The sequence below is a fragment of the Notothenia coriiceps genome, unplaced genomic scaffold (assembly GCF_000735185.1).
Source record: "Notothenia coriiceps isolate Sejong01 unplaced genomic scaffold, NC01 NC01_scaffold00031504, whole genome shotgun sequence".
Lineage (NCBI taxonomy): Eukaryota > Metazoa > Chordata > Actinopteri > Perciformes > Nototheniidae > Notothenia > Notothenia coriiceps.
In genome coordinates, this window is record NW_011364205.1 from 63060 (window position 1) to 81889 (window position 18830).

Consider the following 18830-nt stretch of genomic DNA (forward strand, 5'->3'; position numbering starts at 1 on the left):
AAACTTCAATGCTTTTGTTTGCTTGTATAGCCTATTATATATTGCATTTGTATTAAGTATAAAGTGAAAAGGTTTTTTTGGAGGCTCCTGTAGGTTATCAGCCAAATAAAATCATGTTATGTAATATAAACAAAATGACACTTTAAAACAATAAAACATCATATTAAATTGTATTTGTGCAGTGTCATAACTGTCAGAAACCGGTGTGCTATACAAATAGAGGTATTATTATTATCATTATTATTAGTAGTAGTAGTAGTATCTTTCTAGTTTTGGGGCTCCTTTGTTGCTAACCTTTTTTTATTAATTCCCAAGCTTTTATTTGCTTGTATAGCCTATTATAGTTTTGGGGCTCCTTTGTTGCTAACCTTTTTTTATTAATTCCCAAGCTTTTATTTGCTTGTATAGCCTATTATATATTTAATTTGTATTAAATATCATTTGAGAATGTTTGGATCTTGTGTTTCTAGGCTCCTGCTGGTCGTGAGCACTACTGCCAAATTAAATAATGTTATATAATATTAAAAAAATTACACTTTAAAACACAATATAATAAAGAGATAGAGTAAATGGAGGTCGTGCAGGGTCATAACTGCCAGAAACCGGTGACAGTGTGCACCATAGCCCTCACCCTCCAGCCCTTTGTTGTTGTTCTCACGCTAATGTGCGAGATCCGTAGAACTGACTCAACTGCGCGGTCACATTCCGCCCAGACTTCCCCCTCTGCCAGCGGCCTGGTGGTTTGAGATGAGTAGAAGATGTCGGTGTCGGGTCTGAAGGCCGAATTGAAGTTTTTGGAGTCCATTTTTGACCCAAACCACGAACGATTTAGAATAATAGACTGGAAACCCGATGAACTCAGTTGCCAATTCAACGTTACCGGAGAGAAGCTGCTGATCATCCACTGCAACATCACGGTGAGTCCAGGCCAAGATAACCAGCCACTACCGACTGAAACCAGGGAGCGATCCGTGTTTACTAACTACGATTCAAGTGTTTTAGTTTATTGCGGCGCCAAGATTTTAGTCGTCTCGTTGGTAAAAGATAAATAGAACACAGCACCCAGTGTTTAATTCACTTTGAAAGAGTGAACCAGCAAACATCGTATAGTAACGACGCTGCGGTAGCTTAATGCTAGCTGCTCACTGGAAGTAGTGCTAGCTTGTGTCGTTGACTCGATAGCCAAATTAACTGCGTTACTGCTAGCAACTACGGCCGTTAACTTTATAACTACTGAACTGTATTTCGTTACATTTCACGGCATTTAGCTAAGTCTTACTTAGAAGACTTTCACACATCGAATAAAGATTATTCTTATAGCCCAATATTACAAAAACACGTATATCTCAGTGGGCTTTACAGCTCAACAAACATGAATGACCGTGCTAAAAGATAAATACAATTACATGAAAATATTAAAAATACAAGATAAATGTCAAATACAAATGAACAAAGATAGAGTAGGAGCGAAAAGACAATAAAAACAATGACATGCGGGACAAAGAGGGTAATCTTAAACCAATTTTAACCATATGTTCTTTTAAAAGGAAAGTTTGGACACTGTCCCAAAGCTTTAATCAATAAAAACATTTATTTAAAAATAAATATATGTATATATCAAAGGAAAGATTGTATATTTGGTTTTCAGGTGGTCCCTTGAGGATTTTATTTGAATTTAAAACTAATTATTCTGCTAACTCAAATGTAAAAGAAATTCAATGCCTACATTCTTTGAGTTTGATAGGCTTATCTACATGCTTCTGTGACGAAAAATATTCCCGAATTGGGATCAATAAGGCATGTCTTATTTATCTGAACATCAATACCACTGATTGTAATGTTAATATATATTTTATCTTAAATACAGGGGTTTAGTGAACTCCCTTTTCAGTAAATAGACGGATCCCTATGGCGAATTTATAATAAAACTGTAACATTACTGTCTTTTATCAGGACACCAAATTATTTAGCAAAAGATTAAATGTAGATATGAAGGAGTCTGAATTATACTGTTACCAACTAAACGTGTGAGGTTGGCTGAAACTATATTTTGTCAACCTTAGATAACAAAATAGTTCTGGTATTTTTTATAAATGTTCAAAACAAATTCCTTTTATACATTATGAGCAATGGAAATAATCGGAAAATATACTAGGCGATATCACAAACATCTCACTCTTGTCATGGCACCTGTATTTGTATTGTTCCGGTGGTGCAGATCTCTTACGAACAGCACCCCGACCACATCCTCCTCTCACACGCACTTGCACTTTTGCTTGATTCTGGGTGACACAGGCATGGCTTGTTACATTTTTTTTAATAGCCATGTCATGTCGAGACTCAAATGTATTCACCCTCTTTGCGTCGGCTCGATCTCAGAAACTCAAGAGTGCATTCAGCATCAAAATCTGAATCTAGAATATGCACATTTAACGCATCTGATTAGCTGGATCATGTGTGATCACCTGCTCTTTATTGGTAGGACACACCTGTATCTGTTATAAGAAGAGCATGAGATGGGAAACATGCAGGGATTTTAATATCTGGGAGTTGCATTGAAAACCACTGCCTTCGTTATTTGAACAGGTTGTATTGGGCAAGATTATATGCGAGTGTCTCCTTTTGAATTTGGCTTACTAATTGCTAAATCTCCAGAGTTCGCTTAAGTGTTGAATAGCATTCACTTAAACATTCAAGTCATAAATATGCAAACAATTGTTCTGAAAGCTCCGATATATCCTGACTGGCGATTTATAGACCCATACTCCTAATGCACAGTACTCTAAGGCTTGATTTGTCCAATGATATCTGTCTGTTAAGTCGTAAAGCCAGGAATCTTTGGCATCACCCCATTATATTACATGATACACTCCCTGAGTCATACCCATCTGTTACTTAATATCTAATCATCACCCTTGCTGTATAAATATGTGCACATATACGGGTATATGGTCATTCAGAATTTGACAGGGTTGTTTCTTGGGCCATGACTTAAAAGTAATGTTACACTTTTCTAGGACTGTACCCGAATATTCGTTCGTTGGAGTACTATTCGGGTTTCAATTTCGTTATTCGGTTTTTAGAATAGAATAGAATTTATTGAAATCTCCAATATCAACGTAAGAGCTTGTACCTCTTCGGGGGGTGCTAACACTTAACCATACACTTTATCGTTTACTTTCTCCGTCTTTATATGTAGATATGACTTTTCTCCGTTAATCTCCGTCACGTTGTTTCCATAGCAAACAACAACTTCCTGTCAACAGCGCTAACTCTCCTTCAAAATAGGAAGCCAAGCCAAATTACACTGAAGACATACACCTGCAACGAAAGTAACAAACACAATGCAATATCCTTTTCATTTTCAAAGAACACAAATTGGTTTAAATACATTAAGAAATAACTATAAAACAACAATACTGTAGAATAACAAAATGAATGCTGTGAATAAACGGAAATACACGTGTTGAAGCGGTTCGCTCCATTTAACATCCTCTTTAGAAACTTTGAATACAAAAAAAAGACATTTGGTACAACCCTAACATACAATCTGTAGCCATTATCATCCAAGCATGACCTGCTTCATTTTCATATCCTTCTGTTGCAGGAATCCTACCCCTCAACGGCACCGATATGGTTTGTTGACTCTGATGATCCCAGTCTGGCTGAAGTGTTGGAGCGATTAGAGGATGTGAGAAAAGGAAGCACATTGGTAAGATTGAGGATGTGGATCCAGCTTTATCTTTGTTTACTGCTATAACACTGCAACCTTTATAGTATTGTTCAATTGCAGTTTCTCTCCAATGATTTAAATCTTATCTTGCTCATTGTTCCCGCAGCTCCTTCAGCAGTTGAAGCGCCTCATCTGTGATCTCTGTCGGCTGTACAACCTGCCACAGCATCCAGATGTAGAAATGCTCGACCAGCCTCTGCCTGCTGGCCCCATTACCCAAGAGCGAAAGGTAATCACGTAAAGCAAGATTTAAATTCAATGTCTCTTTGTTGCGTTTGAAAACTCACCGCATGTCGACTCACAACTTTTTACCACATTGCAGCATGGGCCGTCAGATGAGGTGACCTCTGAAGAGGAAGAGGAGGAAGAAATGGGAGAGGTATCTGTGTATTAATGACAACTTAGTACATTCATGGTATTATAGCTTACTCGTCCATTTCGTTCCATATTTCTGAATATAATTGATACGCTTCCAGCAGGACATTGACCTGGACCAAGACCTGGACCATTACGACATGAAGGAAGAGGAGCCAGTTGATGGAAAGAAGTCAGAAGATGACGGGATAGAAAAAGAAAATCTGGCCGTCTTGGAGAAGATCCGTAAAAACCAGAGACAGGATCACTTGAATGTAAGTTCTCATTCAGGTTCTCATCACGTTTTGGTGACTTTAACTGACTAGAGGAGCTTTTCCCTATAAATCATATTTTGGATGCTAACTTTTGGCAGCCACCTCCGAATCACTCATCAAGAAGACATTGGAGTCTCCTGGAAAGTGTTTCATTAAATCTTAATCCAGTAGTGAATCTAAATCCTTTCAAGTACCTTACCAATCTTATTAGATATGAAAATGGGATAAGAAGAATAAGATATTGAATGTTGGTCAAATTCATGCTTTCTGTATCAAATGTTTTTATACGATGAGATACAACTTTCAATGAAACATTTGTTAGCGCTGGAGTTGAGCAAATCTCAATATTTTGTCAACCAGGAACCTTTCGGAAAAATAAAATTGATTACCACTTCTCCTGGATGGTTTCACAGTATCATAGGATTATACTATAGCCATAAAATATACTTTTTTCCCCTTAGTCCTTCTGTCAGTTTCACCATGTTTAGTTCAGCAGTTGCGCTGCGTCCTAAATGCCGACTCATCGTTCCTCTCAGTGCTGACACAGTGCTGCCGCAGAGGGCTCCAGCAGAAAGAAAAGCTAGTCTGTCCTGCAAAAAAAGTTTAATTGGGTCCCAACATCGTCCAACAATGCAGAGGACAAAAGATTCCTGCTTAAAATAGGAACAGTACACCACACTGTAGCAGGAGAGATTATCCTAAATTAAACTGAATTCAATTGCTGAATTTATTCAGATTCAAAAAGGTAATATTGTAAAATATCCTAAAATAAGTTGTATCCTTACTGCATGGGCCTGCTTATGATCAAATGTTTTTTTTGTGGGCTTATGGTAAAAAGGCCTAGTACCTTTTTATCACTCAGAGTTGGTTGTCCTGTTAAGTGTAGAAAACGCTCAATTTGTGCTGCTATTGATTGATATGAATGTACAGGGCAGTCAGGCTGTCTGATAGCCCCGATGTTCCCCTGCTCAGCCTTCCAGTGGAGGTGAAGCCTCTTCCTGTTCCCCCAGGTGTCCGACCATCTGTCTGATTAACCTTTGTGTTGCAGGGCGCAGTGTCTGGCTCCGTGCAGGCCTCGGACCGCCTAATGAAGGAACTCAGGGAGATCTACAGATCACAGAGTTACAAGACAGGTGACTGCATTGACACATTCCCCACAGTGACAGGTCACTTTTTTTTATGTCAGCAGCAGATTGAAGTAATGCTCTGTGTTTGTGTCACGTTTCTCACAGGTATTTATTCAGTCGAGCTATTCGGCGACAGCCTTTATGATTGGCATGTCAAGTTGAGGACGTAAGTTCACATATTCAGTTTGTTTTAACATTTATTATATTGTGTAGTGTTTTCGGTTATATTTAACCTGTTCTTTATTACAGGGTAGACCCAGATAGTCCTTTACATAGTGACCTGCAGGTCCTAAAAGAAAAGGAAGGAATGGACTACATTTTCCTCAATTTCTCTTATAAAGTGAGTCCTCCTAATAATATTAGTCAATTGTTTTATTTGATAAAAGAATTTTCTGTAGACTCAAGCTTTTTGTTTGTTTTTTTCAGGATAATTTTCCTTTTGACCCCCCTTTTGTACGGGTTATTTCACCCGTGCTCTCCGGAGGGTGAGTGTGAAGTGCCAAGTTTTCATATAAAATCCTCTGAAGGCAGTATTCACTCAGTTTGTCCACAATTGTTGTGCACAATTTTATCAGTGGATTTTGACTTCTGTATGAAAGATTTCACTTAAAATACAAAATTGTCGCTTCATGATTGAAGTAACAAGACTGTGAAGTTCTTCATATTTTATACTGAATTTCTTTTTGTTCTCGATTTCAGTTATGTTCTTGGAGGAGGGGCCTTGTGCATGGAGCTTCTCACAAAACAGGTTTGTTAAAGTGTGATGCCTTGTATGACATGTCTTCCCTCACCTTTAACAGCACAGTTAATGTGTATTTTGTGTGTGTTTTCAGGGCTGGAGCAGTGCCTATTCCATAGAATCTGTCATCATGCAGATAAATGCCACACTGGTTAAAGGAAAAGCCAGGGTGCAGTTTGGAGCCAATAAGGTAAATGATGTCATTAATCTGGTCTCAGTGTCATACCATCCGACCATATCCAAAAGCAACACATTGCAAACAAACTGCTGTCAGAGAGGCGATGTAGCCCACACTTCACATGACAATTAGTTGATGGAAAAACTTAGACAACAGAGTAGTGGGAGAGGGTCAAAGAAATACCTTTTTCAATAATTGGTTAAACTATGCTTATGATGCATACTGGGGCCCTAAGAGGCCTTATTGTATGAAGCAGTTGGGTTTCAGTAGAGAATTCAAGAGAAGTGTCTCTAGTTATATCCTAGGTTCTATTTACACTTAATTTCAAGTGTCTTGCATTCAGATAAATGAGTTGTTCCTTCAGATTGTTTTCTGACAAAGGAAAACTTGCGAGGAGTAAAGGTTACGTTTGCGTCTTGCCATTGTATGCTTCTATTGGAGCTGATCAAGTTTTTTTATATAGCACATTTAAAAGCGATTTTTGGTCGAGCCAAAGTGCTGTACATGTAATAAAAACACATTACTTCAATCACAATAAAAGACAATAATTTACAACAGAAATATCAAAAACACAGGGAAATGTCAGGAGTCGTGCTCCGCTCTGACTAGAAGGCCAGAGAGAAGAAGTGTGTCTTTAGTAAGAACAAACTGAGAAAGCCTGATGGGAAAGAAAGATGGCAATTTACATTTTCCCTACTGCATGGAGAACAATTTCTGTGAATCTTACAGAACACTATTTGTTTATTTCAGAACCAGTACAATCTTGCCAGAGCACAACAGTCCTACAAGTCCCTTGTGCAGATACATGAAAAGAATGGTGAGTAAATATTCCTAAATGTCTGAGTGTAGAAACACAGTGGTTTGGATCCATTTGCAAAGAGGCTTCTCTCTCTGTCTTCACAGGCTGGTACACACCCCCTAAAGAGGATGGATAAGGAGCTACGACCGCTATGCACTGGGAACATGTCTTTGGGTCAAAGTATCTTGTTTTCTTCCGAATATTTCCCCCCCTCTCTGACTCTACTGGGGATATATCATCTGGGGACACCATCTCGTTGGCTCATCTGACATGTATTCCTTCGCCTCGCTCCCGTAAAGACTTTATCCTGGTATCACCTCACGTCTCCCCTCTCTGTTTGAGTGAGGAGGATGTGAGGGTATCACTAGTCCTGTTTTCTAAATATGCTCATTTGTCTTTAAAAAACTAAACGTTTCTCCCTTTAGATGAGGGGAAATGCTTTTACTTTAGCTGCTTTGACAAAAATGGGCTTCACCATCAGTCAGTTAGCCTTCCTTCAACTGGGAACTTTAACAGGAGATTGAAACTGAAGCTCTGGATGCGGCCCCTCACTGCACCTGTTTTTATTGGTCACAACTTCTTCCCCTTCTCTTTGGGAAGTGTACTGGTACCTAACTGCAAACATTTTAGAAATATTATTCAGCGATTGTTTTTATTATTTGAGCATCCTAGACAATAAATACGTTTCATTTGTTATCTTAAATTGAGGCAACCTGGTATATTTGAACTCTTTCACAAATATGTTAAGTGTCTGACAAAGCAGAATGAAATGCTGCAATGTTGTCCGACTAAGATGAGCTGTTGTCTGTGAACAAATCCAGCAGTGGTTGATTTTAAAACAAGGCAGGCTGACATGAAAAGTCTGCACTTTGCATACCTTTGGAAGAGGATATATTACCAATAGAAGATGATATGAACCTTTGACAGATCTAATACTGAAGCTAAAGAGCTTTTCTTTTTGCCTCATTTGTTTTTTTAACACAATGACCCTGCAACCCTCGGTCTGGCCTCTGGTCCGTGTGGTTGGTTTGATGCTGGAAATACAGTCACTTTGTTGAGCAGAATCACACAGGGATAGCTTCACAGAGGGTGTAAATGAAGGGTGTTTGAATGTGATTTTTTTTTTCTTCATAATTCTGCACAGTTTAGCATCTTGTGTGTCATCTTCCTGACATGCATCGATTGTAGAGGTTTGCCCCCTGCCCAGGTTAGATTTGCTTCCTTGTTACATCTCCTCTCTGCTGTCAGCAGCTTAAAATCCACCATTCTCCACAACTATGTACCATAATATGTCACTGACCTGAAACTCTGTATGAAACTTTAACCATGCAATATACCGCAGTACGTCACCACTACTGCTGTTCCCCATACTACAGGACACACACTGTATCTATCAATCTGTCTGCTCTTTTGCAGTTTATTTGTTAACACTGTCTGCAAAAGTATATTTTAATGGCAACTCAGGTAACAAACAATACTTAAGAGGGGAATCTGTACATGGTTTGAGTTATTTTCTTGGTTTAATTATTGCTCTGTACAGCTGACATTAAGGCTTACTCACACATCTGATGTTGAAATGTAAGCGATAATATGTCCCGCTTGTTTCTATTAATTAAAGCAATGTATGAATGACATTTGCAGTAAGATGCCATTTTAACAGGATTGCAGTTGCATGATGACCATCCCATGTAATGGCTCATTAGTACACACTTTACTATCTGGTTCTTATTTTTAAATCCCAAACTAATACTGAAATAGATTTGATTTCAGTGTGTGATCTTTACATATTCCTGATAAAAAATGTTTGCACAACTGGCAACAATGTGCCTGGAGAGGTCAATTATAACAACAAAAAGCATTGCGAGCTAAATATTTTAAAATCAGGAAGAAAGAAAGCACACATCTTGTTACATGTCTGAAATCGCTGAGGGGAGGGATCATCGGGTCTCATTACGACCTCGTCTGAAGGGCCTGTGTCGAGATTCAGAGACGACTGGAGTTTGATGGTCATGCCGTGGTAAATAGACCTGCACGCTTCTTTAACTGGACTGTGTTAAAAAGATAGTTTTGTCCCAGCTGTCGATTCATTTTCTGGCACGGACAAAACTTGATCAAGCCTGGCACCGTCGGCTCGCTTTGGTTTTATTTTTCCTTTTCCATTTGAAGACATTTTGACCATGTACAGTAATTTGTAAACTTGCATCAAGTTTATGAATAAAGAATTTTAAGATTATTGCTGTTTTACTGGGGTCCCTGTGTATTATTTTCACTGTACTCAATTGATTGCAGATGTATTGGGCTGGTATTTTAATAAATGAATAAAATGATTTACTCCTGACACAACTCTCATAATGATTTTGTATAAGCGTTGTTTCCTGTCTTGCCGCTCTTCACATCAAAAACTTCGGTTTTCACTCGCCTTTGGTTTTGACATTGACAAAAAAAAGAAAACACTCAATCTGTTGAGTGACTTGAAAATAAAAAGGCATTATACCCTTATTACTTCCTTTCAACAAACAAATCAACATGGTATCATAACACTTCATTGAGACAAGGCCGAGGAGGGTTGTTGCATTTAGTTCATTTTTTACTTTTTAAAAACTTTTAGGACTTAAGTCCAGTCTAAAATTCCTTCATTGTGTCTTAAAAGCTTATCCTTTTTAATTATGAAAAATAATCTGCAACAACTAACTCAAGTAAAGTACCTACAATTCATCACGCCTGAAAACATTATTGGTTCAATATACACCTAGATGTTGTGAAGCAGAAGTCATGTCTATCCACAGCTTGTTTGAAATAAATGAACTGAATACATTCAAACCACTGAGAAGAGTTGTTGTTCTTGTTGATGTGACTAAACAACACATCAGTATTCATCACGAATAGGAGTCGCACTGTTCAGAGGAGCTCACACTGAAGTTGATTTTAACCCATGGAACAATGATTCATTCACACGTGGGTGAATGGATGAGTATAAGAAACCTTTATTTTTAACACCCTTCCATCCTGCTTTAATTCATCAAATACAAAATGTGTTTTAGGTTTTGTGGTAAATGGTTTTTAGATTGTTTGTGTTGTCCAACAAATAACCCAATTAGATCCATGTTTCATCTACAACATCGCATGCATGAAATAACAAAACAGGATGCAACAATAACTGTTTAATATATATTAGGGTAAAACCAAATAATACAAAAAGTAATACACAAAAATGTATTCCTCATTTACGTCACTCATGGAGACACAGCCTCCTCAAATGTTTCATTCAGCTAATAAGAGCATATTTCTATTGAATGTGTTTTCCATGGCAAGTATTTACCCCAGTCATTATATAGTTATATCTAGCTATGGTATAGTACATGATAATACATATCAAACAACATACAGTACATGTGGGAACATGGTGAACTTAATGGGAAATGGCTTTGAAGAAGCTTTGATACATAAAATGCAGAGTATCAGTAGTATATCAAATGCACTGCAGTTCCTGCTGCACAATAACTATACAGCTGTCGTTTCCATAATCACATTAACTGTGCAGTATGTACATATGGCAGATCCAAAATTCACCTTGACCACTTACTACACAAAGGCAAAGTACTTGTTTTGTTCATCTTTGTGCAGACTTCACACTTAATTTATAGAACTGATCAGCTAAACGTTGTACAGTTGCTAACAGATGAGCGTGTGGATGGTACTGTCTAGGGTTACACTTCATAACTACTGTATGTGCATCTGCTGTTGACAATGTTTTGCAGGTGTAAAATTATACTTGTAGTGTCCAGCTTGAAAACAGGTCCATTTCCCATCCATAACAGTTTATGTTATGGTTGTTACTCTAAATGTCTATATTTGAAGCCTGCAAAGGATGCCTGATCTTATTCATTCTACTGCTTACTATATTTCTGTTAGTATTGCTCGACTGTGATCCACTATGTATTTAAGTTGCACCGATGTCAACAGGTGCAAAACATCTAACGTTTAAAAAATAATAATAAACAAAACTCAAAATCTGTTACCCACAGCCATGGAAAGACACAAAGAACATGTGCTTCAAACTCATCCACACATCATCCAAAATACATGAAACAATAACAGGACGGTAGAAAAAGACAACAACTGAAAAGTAAAACAACAAACAGCCCATTGAATACCACACCATCACAATCAGACGAGACGACTCACTGGATTGAAATAACGAGCATTCAGTCACAAATCTTCACATCTGTTTTCAACTCTAACACTGTTTTACTGTAATAACCCACTACTGAGTCTTGACTTGAGTTTCGGACTAAACAGCAACACATAAATATTCTCTCCTTCAGTTTCCCCTCATAAAGAAATAATTGTCTTCATTTTTTCTTTTATATAAATGTCATATTACACCTACTCATAGAATAACACCGACAGCCACGGAATGACACACTAAGGCCTGAAATCCAGAGCTTAGAAACAAGTAGTTATTGAAGCATTTACATGGAGGGATAAGTGGGAGAATTTGCCAAAGGGGTGAAAACATCCATCACTTCATACAATGCCATGACCACCTACAACAATGATTATCAATATAATATTTAGTGTAAGTCCAACCTGCTCGTGTTTTGGTTTTCTTTCTCTTTTAACCTGTACACTGTCGATTTGGAATGTTTTATCCAATGAACCGCAATCCTAAATGCTGCATGTGCTTCACTTTAACATGTATAATAATCATTTATTTGACTGAAATCCACTCCACACATAACCATATGGGTACTAAAAGCTGACACCTTCTTAGGGCTTTACAGGTAGAATTCAAACCCAGCTATTAAACCTTTCCTGAGAATTAAAATGAAAGCTTCGCTGACACAGAGTAAAGAAAAACACAATCAGGACACCAAAACATGTAAGAAAAAAAATCTGGGATTTGAAAGTTCTTGAGTTAGGAAAAATAATTGCCTGATGCATTTGGTAATAGATATTCTTTTCAGCAAATATTCCTGATGGAAATCGAGAAAAATGTTGGTATCCCTTTAATTCATCTTCCGATTAATTCTTATTTTTTTATATTTTGAAATTCTGATTCTATTGTCCAGATTTAGGACAAATTCAACAACAAACATTTACGTATAGTTATCACATTGGCCAGTTTTTAGCATTTGGTGTCTTTCAAGACTAATGAAATTAAACACTCTTGTACTTAAGTACATTTGAAAAAAACACATTCAAATGAATTAAAAGATGTTTTAAAAGTGTGACACAGGCAGAGGAAGAGAGGTCACTCTGTGATGACAACAGATGAACCTACCAGAATAAACTGATGAAGCTCAGAGAATAGTTTTACTGACTTATTTAATTAAATCCCACGTCTATAAGAATTTAATAAAAGTACGCTTCAACTAAGAACATGACTTTTCTCTACCTTGTTCTGGTTTGATTCAGCTTGTACAGTGTTATAATGAAGGGCACCTAATTCTGAATTGTGTTCTTAATTGATCCCTTTTTATCTCTCCCACTCGGCAGCATGGCCCCCTCCTCCGCCCTACATCGGTTCGTCGTAGTTGTAGGTGGGAGCTGCTGAGTACTGGTTCTGCTGCATGCCCCCCTGCTGCATGCCCCCCTGCTGCATGCCCCCCTGCTGCATGGCCCCCTGCTGCATGGCCCCCTGCGCGGCTCCCATGGCCGCCTGCTGAGCTGCTTCCTGGACGTGGGGGTTCTTCCAGGCCCCAGTGGCCCACTCCTCCTGGGCCTTACCCATGCTGCCCCCACTGCCTCGGTAGAGGTTATGAACCTGCAAGAACAATTGTATTTCAAAAGCTATTTTACCATCTTTACAAAACAGTGTTAAAAATTGGTTTTGAAAAAAACGTGATATTATTTCATGATACATGGCACTGAGCAAGATCTGGAATCACAGCTGGTGCTCTAGCACAATGTGTTGGTGGGGCTCCTATTAGGGGCAATCATAATTTAAGAGGGTGGTACCTCTCCATTCATTTTGTATTTAATTGCAATCAAACTAACTATTTGGCTGATATGAGGCTTCAATATTGGTCAGGTTTACAAGCAATCTAGATTAAAAAGCTTCCACTCTGAGTCAAAGCTAGGTAGCCTAGTTGGCTAAATCTAAGTGGAATAACGTTTCCTCGCAAAACACTGGACCTAAAAAGTTAACTATTTCTTCGAGCCCACCCTTAGGCATGAAGCGGTTTCCACTAACATCAAAAACGGTCTTAACCTCTTGGGAAAATGTAGAATAATAGTATGATTATATATTAAAGAGACTTTTAGCCAATGAAAGCATTTATGTTTTTAGAAAAGTAAAGAAGAAGATTAAAACCTCCTGGGACCCAGCCCATTGAAAATGTTCACTGTAGTGGACATTTTGTTAACATGCATCTCCTTTTACTCTTTTGAGCTACTCTATCAATCCCTGATGTACTGTACACAGGACATCCTGGTCTTTCCAGTGATATGTCATTGGTTAAAATTGCATGCTGGGAAGTTCCTCTTTCTTTTCATCCAAAATGGCTGGCATACCAAAAACAAAATGTTATAGAAGAATTATTATATAGCAGTTATTGTTGAATAATTGTAATTGTTACCATGAAAATCATATATGTTCTTGTTTATTAACATGTGAGGAACTATATAATTAGTTCTGAAAGCAATTAAATAATTAAAGTTTTCAAATAACAGCTCTTTTATAAATGTCCATCCTAGTGGACGTCAGGACCATCTTCATGGACTTAATGACTCAATATTGTTGCAGGAGACGGAACTGAAGCAGAAATTTTCTGTACCAGATAGTTAAGGGAGATTCAGATTTTGAGCTCTCAGATGATGAGAGAGATGAGGATTTCACACCTGGGATAGAAGAGGGTCAAGAAGAAGGGGGGAAAGATGCAGGAGGCTCCATGAGCGCACAGATACAGACATAGAGACAGATAGGGACGAGATGGAAAGACATGTCTGTGGGCCAAGAGTAGCACGTATGTCTTATTGTTGTTTTTATTTTAAGTGGAGCCAAGAAAAATGAGAATTGCCTCAGGAATGCCAGCTTTGTTTCTATGAGCATGGTCAAATGGAGACCACATCCATACAACTAGTCAAGATGACCCCACAGCCCGTGCCGAATGGAGTCAATGAGGTACTTTTCCCACTACATTGACTACAAAGTCTTTGAAGATCTGGAAAGATTCACCAAAAGCCAAACTAGTTTTTTAGTGACCAAATAAACAGCAATGTTTAGATCAATTACTTATTCATGTTTTAAATAAAGGTGAATGTATTATTGTATTAATATCTGTTAATTTTGGCTGTCTTTTCAAACTGGTCCCGACGTCCTCTACAGTGGACATACTGTAACATTTAAAAATGTAATTAAATAAAAAAAGCCTAAATTGCTTTTTAACCCTAAATAGAGGAAATCACAAAAAAAAGGAAATTGGAAGACACTTTTTTTCCTCGGGTCCCAGGAGGTTAAATGACTTAGGTTAGGTAGGAAAGGTTACCTTTGTGAGGGCGATGAAGGACAGAACAGCCACGGCAGTGAACATTATGGTGGGAATCAGCATGACCACAGCTGAGCCGACGTTGGTGCTGAAGAACGTGATGGTAGCCAGCCAGCCACTGATGGGAGCAAAAGAAGAGTCAGTAAAATGTTAAGGCAAGGCACTCATGAAACAAGGAATATTTAAAACCTGGTTTTTAGCAATTTGGTAATCTTTAAGAAATACTATAGTACATTAAGAAAATGATACCATTCCTAAATAAACTTAAATATCATTAATTCTAATTGTATTGTTTGATATAAGTAAGGATCCTTTAACAAAAAATGTATAAACTATCATTTACAATTAATGAATGATGGTTACTATAAAATGTTAATCAAACGTGCAGATGGGTGAATAAACTCTAGAAAAGGGTGTTTACTTTCTTTAACTCGTTAACCCATTTTTATTTACGCTTCATATCAAACACATTACATATCTGTGTTAGTCAAAGCTCTTACCACACTCCCCAGCCTGGTATGCCAACAGTCTGGATGATACTGATCACCACCTGGGCCATGAAGACGAAGAAGAAAGCCATGAAGTTGAAGGAGCTGTCGGTTCTGCACAGGGAGAATCAGAAAAGATGTGATTCAGCAGAACAGCAGGTGCAGAGTGATGAGTAGGGTCAGAGCGGGAATAGCTTACTTGAAGGCCTTGTAGATGGGCCTGAACCAGCACACGTAGGAGCAGGGGGTGAAGAGGATGAGCCACAGGATGGCCATCCCGAAATTGGTTGCTCCGCCACCTCCACACATCCACGCCAGACAGCCAATCAGATTAATAGCCAGTGTGGCGCTATTCACTGTCAACATCACAGAGAAGGAGCGATGATGACCATAACATGGCAGACTGAAGACAAAAGCCTCTTCAGTGAATATCCCACAGGCTGCATTACTCATAATTCAGAAGGAGTGAATCACTACCAATCTCAGTAAATACTAAACACCACACTTTCAGTTCTATATTAACGCTATAATGAAGCAGCACACAGTTTCTACAAGTACCAAACTAATCTACTTATTCCAGCAGACTTACATTCTTGTTTTCAAATGGCAGAACCTATGTGGCAATGAAAGAGATACCATGATATTACAAATCGACACATTACTATTATGTAATGTGACCACCAAAGGCTGCAACTTGTGATTTTTCTTAACAGATCAAGCTTTTATGCTTTTTGGTGTTTTCCCTTTCCCGTAGTAGTGTTCTATCGTTTTTCGTTAAAGTAAATGGTCTGCAAAGGCTAAAATCCCAAACGTCCTGCCAGAGGGAGTTTCTCTACCACACTCCCCCCCCCCGACTGAAACACCTCAATAGTAGTCATTTTTTACTTCTGTAATATAGTGACATCACCATGTAACACTTGCACTTCTAATGGCTAGTGCTCCAACACGTTTGTGTTAAGCTAAGGGGCGGGACATCTCTAAGTAGTTGACCAATCAGAACAGAGCCGGCCAGCTAACCAATCAGAGAAGACTGCGCTTTAAACCTGCAAATGATCATAGGGTCCCTTTAAGCTACCAGTTATTTCCTTGTTTAATAGATACATAGTTTGGTATATGTAACGAGTGTATGACTGAGATGTCCTAACATTTCTTGTTTGTTTTTTAACCAAGACTCAATATATTTGATCTTTAATCATTTGTAACAAAATAAATCCGAAGAAATGTAACATTTAAGGAGCTGGAGCCAGAGAAATTGGCTTCAAATAACCCGTAACATTTTAAATCAGTCATTTTCTGCTGACCAACCTGATTAAAATCAACCTAAGCTAACAAACTTGGACACCATTTTTCAGACTTGGCACAAAAATGCACAAAAAGCCTAGTTAATATATTAAAATGGCTCTGTGCCGGACAATGAGACCGGTCCATCTGGTCTCACAGCCACGTTTGAGTGTCTCTGATGTTTAGTTTAGTTCTCATGATGTTTTGGGTAAAACAAAGTGACACGACATGAGAACACAGGAGCAGTGGGCAGGTTAACAGTTTGTACTATGATGCATACAACATACTTAAACTTGAGCTGTAGTAAACAATGTGCATTTAGTACTGTCCTGCAGCTCAATACACCATTTTATACTGCAGGTACACTCACAGATCCATAGGTAGTAGAGCCGTTTGCACATGGTGCGATGCTGGTCTGGGATCTCATTGAAGTCTTGGTAAAAACACGGCCTGAGAGGGATGAATCGAGGCAGGGGAGGGAAGTTGTTTTCTAGGGCACAAGACACAGTTCAATGATTAAATTAAGTGGGCTGATGTTTTTAGACTCACATGCACACTATGCAGTTGAACAGAGAGATTACCTGCCATGATGACCGTTCAGTATTTTGCTCCACTTCCAAGCAGGCAAAAAAACTTCAATCTCAGCTTCCTTGCAGACCAAACTGCAGAGAGAGAACAGAGCTGTTTTATTAAGTGCAATATCACTCACTGCTCTCCTTGAAGACAGCAGGGCCACAGTCCTCCATAGGCCTTCCTGTGGATGCATGCACACACTTCCCTCGAATAAAATACCTTAAATCCTTACATGATTTGATTAAATGTGGTACCCCCATCCCTTATAGAGCATCCACCCTTATTGTTGCGCGATTCATTACAATCGACAATGACAGACATGTTTCTGGGCCACATACTACAGCTGTAATCCGCGCCGTGTGAAACAGGGTGGCCTTGTCGTGATTCCCAAAATGTATTCATAACCTATGTGTGCACAACAGGCGTTACAGGCCTACACACTTCACAAATTGGACTATAGACCTACAGGATGATGGATATGTATTTGTTTAGCTCTAAATCCTTCCAATAGGCTATAATCAACCTACTTCCACGGTATGTGGCTGTGTTTGTAAGCCATATTTCAATGCATATGATGGGGGATGTAGGTAGAACTTTGAAGGGCATCTTTCTGCCACAAAGTATTGCAATCTCTGCCTTGAAAAACAGACTGATCCTGGTTTATTTTTCATGCATTTGATGCTTAAACGGTGTCCTATGTGTGTTTCTGTCGGCGGATGGCAGTGATGCTGCAGAGGGGCACAGTGCATCGTGATCCCACAGGCGATGGAGAAGCGTCCTTCAGCCTGTGCGACACGGTGCATCGGTGCTTACTCTTCATCCGGACACCGAGCAGGTCAAACCCGAAGTCCTCTCAATATACCACCATGGATATACATTCTATATGCGTTACAAAAGCTACAATTAATTTTAATACATCGTATCTCCTCCTCCTGCTATGAATGAAAATGCATTGATTAAAACGCCTTACCTCCAGCTCAGTGCGAGAATGTGGCTAAATTCCCTCCGTTCGTTTAAATAGCATGCTATTGTTAATCTGCATGAAAACACACTGAAGAAAACGATTGCATCTGGCGCTGCTAAAATAGAAAGATGTTACGTTATTCCTCAAATGACGGGTTTGGGTGTAAGAGGCGGTCACGTGACGCGAGGTCTTTTCTTTACGCACATACACCCCCCCTATCCGCTGCTTTACCCGCCTGCACAGCATCAGGGCCCCAGGCACAAAACATTGGGATTTGTTGCTGGCCTCAACCGACCAATCAAAAAGCAGGAATGTTTCATCAAGCCCCGCCCCTTCATGATGCTGTCCACAGTGCTGAAAGTCAGAGGAGGTATTACTCATTCACATCTGATTGGCTGCCTGTTATCACATCATTAAATAAAGTGCTTTACAAACAACACAACACAAAATGTGAAGATGCATGACAGTCCTACATCTACAAACAATATTATAATCAGAAACAGATGTATTGCTAGGTAGGTTAACACATACGAGAAATGGGCCATGGTGTATATGCTGCATACATAAAACAGAGTCAAATATACAAATGTAACACATGTAAGGCCCATATAGTCTTTAGCAAGAACTGAGAATAGAAAGTTATTATCTATCCTGACAGAAATGGTGGCATGGATATGTCCAATTCAAGACTGGATATAATTAATCCGAGATTAAATATTGGACAAATCACGTTGGAAGGTTTGAATAAACAATGAATATGTTTGGTTTATCCAGGGTTAGGATTATTACAAAAACATTGTGAAGGAGAAAGTATCAAGGTAAGCCTTTA

General features: G+C 38.7%; 2 protein-coding genes across 3 annotated transcripts; one reads left to right on the forward strand and one right to left on the reverse strand.

Moving 5' to 3' along the window:
- Positions 1-600: 600 nt before the first annotated feature.
- Positions 601-9449, forward strand: LOC104960098 (ubiquitin-conjugating enzyme E2 Q2-like). Of its 2 annotated transcripts, none has more exons than XM_010788054.1 (13): positions 601-917; positions 3608-3712; positions 3840-3962; positions 4056-4112; positions 4213-4362; positions 5411-5495; positions 5595-5655; positions 5739-5829; positions 5916-5974; positions 6189-6237; positions 6323-6418; positions 7157-7223; positions 7310-9449. In XM_010788054.1, the coding sequence occupies exons 1-13, from the start codon at positions 759-761 to the stop codon at positions 7339-7341; spliced, it is 1134 nt and encodes a 377-aa protein (XP_010786356.1). In that variant the 5' UTR covers positions 601-758; the 3' UTR covers positions 7342-9449. The 2 variants fall into 2 exon arrangements, with proteins under 2 accessions (XP_010786356.1, XP_010786355.1); XM_010788053.1 differs by having other exon boundaries at positions 603-917; positions 4210-4362.
- Positions 9450-10353: 904 nt separating this feature from the next.
- On the reverse strand, positions 10354-18215 carry scamp5a (secretory carrier membrane protein 5a). Its single transcript, XM_010788052.1, has 7 exons — positions 18008-18215; positions 17046-17126; positions 16835-16954; positions 15383-15539; positions 15196-15297; positions 14696-14813; positions 10354-12972 (listed from the first exon to the last, which is right to left on the reverse strand). The coding sequence occupies exons 2-7, from the start codon at positions 17050-17052 to the stop codon at positions 12724-12726; spliced, it is 753 nt and encodes a 250-aa protein (XP_010786354.1). The 5' UTR covers positions 17053-17126; positions 18008-18215; the 3' UTR covers positions 10354-12723.
- Positions 18216-18830: the final 615 nt, after the last annotated feature.

Excerpts from the sequence above, each read along its gene's own strand:
- LOC104960098 (XM_010788053.1), top strand. The coding sequence starts at position 759 with ATGTCGGTGTCGGGTCTGAAGGCCGAATTGAAGTTTTTGGAGTCCATT. Across the intron at positions 6,419-7,156 it reads TGCAGTTTGGAGCCAATAAG|AACCAGTACAATCTTGCCAG; the intron begins GTAAATGATGTC and ends TGTTTATTTCAG. Across the intron at positions 7,224-7,309 it reads GCAGATACATGAAAAGAATG|GCTGGTACACACCCCCTAAA; the intron begins GTGAGTAAATAT and ends CTGTCTTCACAG.
- scamp5a (XM_010788052.1), bottom strand. Across the intron at positions 15,298-15,382 it reads CCCATCTACAAGGCCTTCAA|AACCGACAGCTCCTTCAACT; the intron begins GTAAGCTATTCC and ends CTCCCTGTGCAG. Across the intron at positions 14,814-15,195 it reads ATACCAGGCTGGGGAGTGTG|TGGCTGGCTGGCTACCATCA; the intron begins GTAAGAGCTTTG and ends TGCTCCCATCAG.